Source organism: Sprattus sprattus (genome assembly GCF_963457725.1).
Source record: "Sprattus sprattus genome assembly, chromosome: 18".
Lineage (NCBI taxonomy): Eukaryota > Metazoa > Chordata > Actinopteri > Clupeiformes > Clupeidae > Sprattus > Sprattus sprattus.
Genome location: NC_137916.1, coordinates 13,208,561 through 13,217,438, shown reverse-complemented (window position 1 = coordinate 13,217,438; position 8,878 = coordinate 13,208,561). Strand labels below are relative to the sequence as shown.

The window sequence follows — 8,878 nt, the reverse complement described above, 5'->3', positions numbered from 1 at the left end:
GTTCCTATCATATTTGGTGAATGTAATGGCTGGATAACTACATGTTTATCTATTTGTCCAACTTTATCAAACAAATCAAGTTTCACTATTTTAGATTTTCAATAACCATCAATAAGTTGATCAATATAAGTTGTTTTATACGTGTATATTTGCATATTCACCCACACTTGGTTACGGCTTTGGCTGGGTGTATTTGTTTTATTCACTCCTCCTTGTGTAAGAAGCTGTGACCATATTTGGACCCCCGATACTTCGCTGACCAGTGAAGCGGGAAAGGTACCAGGTACACCTAGCTCTGCTTCTCAGAGTCCAGAGCATGCGCAATATCAGTTCACTGAGCGGCCCCGCCCACCACAGTGTTTCTTCAGTTGATTCTCAGTCAGCTCCAGTGCTGAGAAATACTTTATAAAGGAAAGAAAAAAGACCCAACATGGCCTCCACCATGCTACAGACTGGTGGCTTCGTCCTAGGAATTATTGGTGTTGTAGCACTTATTGCTTCCGTTGCTATGAATAACTGGAGCAGTCAGGATCGTCAAGGAGATGTTGTGACCTCTGTATACACTTATAAGGGACTTTGGCGGAATTGTGAAGTTACCACAGCAGGGTTAACAGAATGCCGGCCTTTCTATGGTCTCCTTGGGTACTCAGGTGAGCATCATAGTGTTTAGTACTGTTGCGTTTTTTTTTGTTGCTCTGTCCTTAAGACCCAAAATAATAGTCAATTGAAACTTGATGATGTAATTACCTACTTCTAAATAGTTATATTATGAGGGCTTAAACAGTAACTTTCAGTTCAATTCCTGATGTTATTTGTATAAAATCACCGCACCAACACATTCATCCTAGCACCTGAGTAAAAAGATATTTGTTAAACATTTGTTTCATGATAACATGGACTGGTATAGCTCAGTGATAAGTGATTCATAGATTCAATTTAATATTAAATTAGATCTGTCAAAGGTCTTCAAGATTGAACAATTGTAAACATGACTTTTACCAACATTATCCACATTTGAAACTAAAATGATTGAAACCTCATTATGTCATAACACAACTGTATCTAGATTGAAAGGAAAATGACACAGTTCAACTTCATGTTGTGTATTTGTAAAGCAACATTAGTCCAACAAAATTTGTCTCAAAGTTCACCAATTGTAATGATTAGTAAAAATGACCAAATGTGGGACTAAAGTGTTTTTCATGATCATTTCTTAGGTTCTTTTCAAGCTGTGAGAGCGCTGATGATTGTTGGGATTGTCATGGGAGTCATCAGCGCTCTGCTTGGCCTTTTCTCCCTGAAGTGCTTTAGAATGGGCAGTATGGAAGATTCCCCCCGAGCAAAAATGACCCTAACTGCTGGCATTATGTTCATTGTTGCAGGTAGATACAATTCCATTTTGGTGGTTTTACGTACATTGTGTAACATTATGTGCAACATGGAGCACTGATGACCAAATATATCTTTCAAGGCTAACCAGACAGAACACTGATTCTTAGTTTTATTTATTTAGGTATTTGTGGTATCGCTGGAGCCTCAATCTATGCCAATCAGATTGTGGCTAGTTTTATGAGGACAATGTATAACCCCAATTATGGTGGAATGGAAGGAATGGGACAGATGGGAGGAATGGGAGGAATCGGGGGAAGTTCCATTCCAAGGTAAGTTGATCCTTAGGTCTGTTGAGGTGAGGGTCTAATCTGAATAATTTGTATTCATTGCAGTTAACCCTCTGAACCCCAATAGAATTCTAGAACACTGCAGCAAATTACTGAGAAAATCAGTGAATTCCTTTATTTTTTGATATGATAAAAATATGTATTAGTAACATCTACAAATATTAAAATACATAGCTTAACATAGGCCCTAAAGTTCAAATTCATAACTTATTATGCATGCGGTGTAAGGCTAGATGAATACTCCTAACATGTGTCCTCTCACACATGTTCAAAACCCTTGAGTAAGGTGAAACTAATATGTCCTCTCACACCATGTTGAAACCCCTTGTGTCAGGTGAAACCTGCTATGACTAATGTGACTCATTGAGTAGTGTTTGCTAGTAACGCCCTGTTTGTGCCTCCAACGGCAGGTACACATTTGGACCTGCACTCTTTGTGGCCTGGATAGGTGGAGCACTGGTGCTGTTGGGGGGGATACTGGATTGTGTCGCCTACAAAGGACTTGTACCTGAGAAGTCAAGGTATGTTCTCATTTTAATACATATTCTGATTTTAGATGTTTTAAAAGGGTCACCAAATGTTGAGGAAGATACACTAAAGAACAAAATACATTATGATAAATAAATATATTAACACAAAGAAATATATGTAAAAACATCTGAAAAATAGTTTAATCATGTACTTTTCCATTTTTTAATCAGTCGCAAGTTTGATTTAAAGATATATTTATTTACTTTAAATATTGACACTTTCTACCCTCTGACAGCTATGGAGCAGTGGCTTACAAAGCCCCTTCCCACAGCAATACATCTTCAGTGCACACTGTCAAGGAAGGAGGAAGAAGAGATCAAAAATATGTCTGAGTACTGAAAACTCAATGTCCTGTCCTAAAATCTTTTTCATTTTATATCCATAGTTACAGGATGGAATCCTATCAGTTTGAAATTCTTTGTGCATAACTACTCATGTAGAGGATTTTAAAATGTATAGCCTTCCTATAAATTTCACCTTGAAAGAAAATGAATGTACTCTTTTAGCCAATATTGAGAAAGTATTTCATTCTGGTATTTGGTATATAACATTTCTTCCTTATACTGCCTTTTAAAATATTTTTTTGAAATACAATTTTCCTTGCTAGATTTCCATGGCACGTTAAACCGTCCCAGGGAATGTTGTGATTTTTTGAGCAAAAAAATGCTGAATTTGCAATGGGAAATGTAAATTTACAATCATTATAATGTCTCTGAGTTGTAATCACTAATCATTTGTGTCAGTGAACGGTAAAATGACCTTTCATTTATTGGAATCATGGCTGTTAAGATTTGGAAACCAACAGATTACTGTTACCCTCAGGTAAATAAACATCACATTTATGGTAATATTCGAGAAACTTGCAATCTTCTGCTAGTGGTAAATCTGTGTTGAACTGAACTTTTGGAATCGCAATATTGCAAATGCCTAGTGGCACTGGTTAATGGACCTTAAATATATTTCACAAGCCAATGAAATGCGTTTTTGTCTTTCTAAATAAAATTATAGTAACTGAAATATGCTCAGGCAGCGCCATTGAATCAACTGTGTCTTTTTGGGCTGAAGGGACCCGACCCATCTGCTCCAATTGGTTCCATCTTAAAATGACAAAAATAAAAATTCCCAGGTGATATTTAGTCATTCCAAAGCAAAATACTGTATATCTTGTTGTTTCTCTGTGAGACATTTTAATATTTTTTTTCTATCAGCATACTTTATGATGTGTGCTCTATCCGTTATATACCTTAGCTTCTCAAGTTTGATTTGGAAGGACCAATCACACATATTTATATACTGTATTTATCGAGTGAGTTATCAGCTACCACTGTATTTAAAATCAGGTTTGGCAAGAGGAAAGTCTTGTAGCTACAGTTGCTAGGTATCAGGTGAATAAGCTAAACTGTATTTTTGTATTCAAAGTTCAAAAAAGTTCAAAGTTCTTTATTTGTCATTGCCACAAAGACAACGAGACAGTAGAGGCAACCAGACTTCTTACACAGCTAAATAATAATAAATAACAATTAATAAATAGATTCATAAATATCATACATAAAATAATAATAATGAAAATAATAAATGCAATATATTTCCATATCTCCATATTTCCATATTAAGGTGCATCAAGTGTTAGAGTGCAGTCCATGGGGGGCGGGGCGGGCTGGGCCGGGGGGAGATGAAGGGGGGTGGGTAAGCTGTTGAGGAGCCTTATTGCACAGGGATAGAAGCTCTTATTGCAACAGATGATTAGTTTAAATCGTTGTGTTATTGATTACAACAAAAAACGAGTGACGGGAATCACGACTTTTCTGAATAGCTTGATCACTTAGCTATTAGCATGCTAAGTAGCTACTGTACAGTTCGCGATTGGTAATGTAATACTCAAGTCGATATAGTGGTAATTAATTGTTTACGGGGTCCCAGGGGCAAAATAATCGGGCAGCAAATAAAGTCCTGACCAATGAAGTAGCGGAATGTAAATACTCTGTTGTCAAATGAGTAGTTGAAACGTCATAATCGCGACAGACAAATTGGTATCTCTATGACGTATCTAGCAGGTACGGCGCCCTAGTAGCTACTTTGCCCACAATAGCTCCATAAAGTCTACCTTTCATATAATGTTGTTTTCAACCTAAATGTCCAGCTGGCCTTCCTTAGGGGCCCTAGACCAGACATGGGCAAAGTACGGCCTGTTGGGCTTTTTAATCCGGCCCACCGAACTTGTCCAAATATTATTATTATTAAATTCAATTTTACCTTTCTCCTGTAATGCCCGCATTTCCCCGCTAGATGGCGCATGATCTCACAATGCATGTGTGGGCCAAAGCTAGCTTTGTTTATTGTTTCCATGGTAACATGAGCCATCTCAGAATTTTCTGTCAGCAATTTCTGATATGCAGCACTTGAAGGTAGGAGAACGGAGGGTAAAGAAAATGGTGCATCTTTGTCATGCATATTTTCAAATTGTGCACATGTTAAACAATATAATATATATATTTGAATGTTTATATTTCACTGCTATAAAAATATAGAAAGCAGGTGATATTTGTATTCTCTGTCAGTAGTACGTATGCTAGGCTATTTGCAGATTCTGTTCCATTTGTCTCAATGATGGTCAATTATTATTAGGTAAAGAAGCAATATTTCGCAATTCCTGTAGTGCACTGCAACGCCGTATGGAAATTACCGGTAGCTTTTCACAATCGACGTCGTCTTTACTGGCCTGGCTGTGTGGCATGGAGCATTGCCCTGCTGGAAAAAACACAATCCCAACGGCTGGACGTGGACGGCAACCACTCCCTCGATTGCACCTAAACGGCCAGGAGCCAGTCAATCGCGGGGACATGAAAATACGATAGCTAGCTACATTAAATGCTTTGGCAGTGCCAATTTCGTTAACTAGTGCTAGTAGCAATACATAGCATATGGTGTTAATGACTATTTTCCACTGATCTCAAAAAGAAACTGGATAGCGCATTCCATGGGTCGTCTTGTTCGTCTTCTCTGATGAGTCCAATTTCACAGTAGGTGCAAGACTCTGTGGCTTGTAGGCCTCTCCAGGTCTCCGTCTAACCATCAGACGACCATGTGTTGGGCAAAGCTGAAAATTGGACTCATCAGAGAAGACGAACTAGGAGACCCTCCAGTCCGCTTTGGTTCAATCCTTATGGTCTTTTACAAACCTCAGCCAGGCAAAATACAACGTTGTCCCGGAAGAAAAACTTGCTTCCTTTTGCTCTGACAATGTTCCCCAACTCTGAGAAGTGTTTTTTCCAGCAGGGCAATGCTCCATGCCACACAGCCAGGCCAGTAAAGGTGTGGATGGAGTACCACCAGATCAGGACCCTGTCATGGCCAGCCCAATTTCGAGACCTGAATCCCATAAAAAACCTCTGAAATGTGATCAAGAGGAAGATGGATGGTCACAAGCCATGAAAAGAAGCCGAGCTGCTTGAATTCTTGCGCCAGGAGTAGCATAAAGTCACCCAACGGCAATGTGAAAGACTGGTGGAGAGCATGCTAAGACACATGAAAGTTGTGATTTTAAATCAAGGTTATTCCACCAAATATTGATTTCTGAACTCTTCCTAAGTTAAAGCATTAGTATTGTGTAGTTTAAAAATGAATATGAGCTTGTTTTCTTTGCATTATTCGAGATCTGAAGACACTGCATCTTTTTTGCTATTTTGACCAATTGTCATTTTTCTGCAAATAAATTATCTAAATGACAATATTTTTATTTGAAATTTGGTAGGAATGTTGCCAGTAGGTTAAAGAATAAAACAAAAATGTACATTTTACTTTAACACATACCAATAAATAGTAAAACCAGAGAAACTGATCATTTTGAAGTGGTCTCTTAATTTTTTCCGCGGCTGTATATATAAGTGTTGCATTTACTGATGCTATGCACACAGTCAAGGCATCAGGTTCCAGAAGCAGCAAAGCAACCCCAAAACATCGGTCCAGCTCCACCATATTAGCCTGTAGGGACCGTGTTTTTTTCTTTGAAGGGCTCATTTCGTTGTCTGTAAACTGCTTTACCAAAAAGCTCTACTTTGGTCTCATCTATCTACAGGACGTTTTCCCAGAATGATTTTGGCTTCCCCAAAAAAGTTTTGTCAAACTCAAGTCTGGCTTTTTTACGTCTCTGTGTCAGCAGTGGGGTCCACTGGGTCTCCTACCATAGCATCCCATTTCATTCAAATGGCGACGGATAGTGCAAGCTGACACCGTTGTACCCTTTGTCTGCAGGGTAGCTTGAATTTATTTGGAGGTTGTTCTAGGAGGTTAGTGACAATGCCATGGGCTGTAAACTTGTTGATGACACTGCGCACAGTGGACACAGGAACAATAAGATCTCTGGAGATGGACTTGTAGCCTTGAGATTGTCCATGCTTTTCTACAATTTTGGTTCTCAAATCCTCAGACAATGTGGACTGGATGTGTTTGGCCCCTGAGACAGAGCGTGTTTGTTGTCATTGGCTGTTCTTATGAACACATCAAGTCCAAGCTTGTCCTCAGGGCGCACGTTGACGAGAGAGTGACTGGAGAGGTCATGTCTTTGCTCCCCGCCGTAGCTTGCCTTGTCTTTAACGTGTGTGTGATTTTTACACGATGTCAGGTACGATGGACGTCCGTTCTGCAGGACATTTGTCTTGAAGACAGCAACAGTGGGTTTGCGGGCACTGTCAATGCAAACTTCCCCAACTATGACCCACCCCAAGTCCAAGCGCTGGGCAAAAGGTGCATTGTTAGGGCCATTAATCTGTTGTCTCACTTTATGAACGCGGATAAGGTCTCTCCCTAATAAAATGAGAATCTGTGCTTCAGGGTCAAGCTCTGGGATATGAGGAGCCACAGGCCTCAGGTGAGTGTGGGAAAGAGCAACCTCTGCTGTGGGGATTTCTGACCTGTTGCTCATGATTTCATTGCACTCAATGAGTGGGGGCAAATCCAGACACACTGGGCTGTCGACTGCTTCTATCTGGAATCCGACTGCTTTCCTCCCAGCCATTTCAGTGGTGCCAGCGCAGGTCCTCAGCAGGTAAGGTGCAGGGTTACCGTGGATGCCAAAGAGCCGGAAAAACTCAGACCTGGCCAGCGAGCGGTTGCTCTGGTCATCAATGATGGCGTACATCTTCACAGCACGTTCTCTTTCGCCTCGTGGGAAGACCTGCACCAGGCATATCTTTGCACAGGACCGAGCCGGGAGACCATATCCGCAGACCTCTGTACACCTGGAAGTCACCTCTGAAGGAAAGCTGCGTTGCTGTTCTGTGTGAGGCTCTGCCACAGGATACGCTGCTGGTAACAGGGTTGTGTCTGGATGCATGGTTGTGCAGTGTTCCTCACTTTCACACTCGTTGCATTTCAGTTTCACTGGACATTCTTTGGCCATGTGAACAGCAGAGCAGCACCTAAAATATCTTTTATATTCTTTAAGTAACCTTTTTCGTTCTGTGAGCGGCTTCATTCTAAAACCTCTGCATCTTTCCAGAGGATGCGGCTTGTCATGAAGTGGACAGTTCTTAGTTTGGTCCCTTACTTCTCTCTCTGCTCTATAAGTCAGGTGTGCATTGGCTGTGGCGGCCACGTCGGTTTTGTGGACAGATATGGCGGTCCACTCACTCTCCTGTCTCCCTGCAGCCCTTTCGTTGCGGTGATGACTGTAGCTGTTGTTGGTCAGGATAAAGCTGGGGTCATTCCTGGCCTTTGCCTCGCAGCAGACAAAGTCAACGAAGAAGGAGAATGGGGGGTAGCAGACTCTGTGATGTTCTTTATATCTTGAGCCAGTAGACAGCCATTTATCTTGTAGGTTCTGTGGAAGCTTTTCGACGATGGGATTGATTCCTCGTGGTGTGTCGAGGTAACTGAGGCCAGGTAAGTACCCATCTGTTTGGGCTGAGAGCAGTTCAAGGAGCAGGTCACTAAGCTCTCTCAGCTTGTAGTTTTCTCTTGAACTGAGGCGAGGGAAACAGTCCAGCCGCTTGAATAGTGCACTCTCTATCACTTCTGGGGTGGCATAGCACTCTTGAAGTCTTGTCCAAGACAACTGCAGTGCAGCTTGGGGATTAGCGACATACACTGCTCTGATTCTTTTAACATGGTCTGAGGACCCCTTTCCTAGCCATTTAATGAGCAGGTCTAGCTCTTCACTAGCTGTTAACTCTAGGCCCTGAGTAGCATTAAAAAAGGAGGACTGCCATGCTCTAAAACTTTCAGGCTGATCGTCAAATGTATTTAGCCCTGTAGTGACTAACTCCCTACGGGCCAGATACTTAGCAAAGTCCATCATGTCAGGGGCCCGATTGACAGGAGGGCTAAGTGTGTCATTACCTGGTGAATGGTCTTGGAAGACTACACGCTTGCCTAGGGAGCAGCCTTGCTGCTGACAGACTCTGGATGGAGAGTGGGAGTATGAGGTGGGGCATCGAGGTAAATAGGGCTGGTGCTCTGACTCAGGTAAGTACTCACTGTGCTGTGTGGCTGAATGAACAGATTGGGCATCGTGGACAGATGTGGCGTTTAACACAGGAGTGTGCCTCGATGGTGGTGACTGTCCGAGACCGAGAGGAGGAGATCCGTATGGAGGGGGAGCATTGGGGATGAGGATGGCCTGTGTATGCTGTGCCACGTAGGTCTCCGTCCGCTGCTGCACCTCCAGTGGT

General features: G+C 41.7%; 1 protein-coding gene across 1 annotated transcript; it reads left to right on the top strand.

Moving 5' to 3' along the window:
- Window positions 1-430: 430 nt before the first annotated feature.
- On the top strand, window positions 431-2,542 carry cldn18 (claudin 18; the record flags this gene model as incomplete). Its single annotated transcript, XM_080856161.1, has 5 exons — window positions 431-650; window positions 1,218-1,382; window positions 1,514-1,661; window positions 2,090-2,200; window positions 2,446-2,542. The coding sequence occupies 5 exons, from the start codon at window positions 431-433 to the stop codon at window positions 2,540-2,542; spliced, it is 741 nt and encodes a 246-aa protein (XP_080712287.1).
- Between the last annotated feature and the right edge of the window lie 6,336 nt (window positions 2,543-8,878).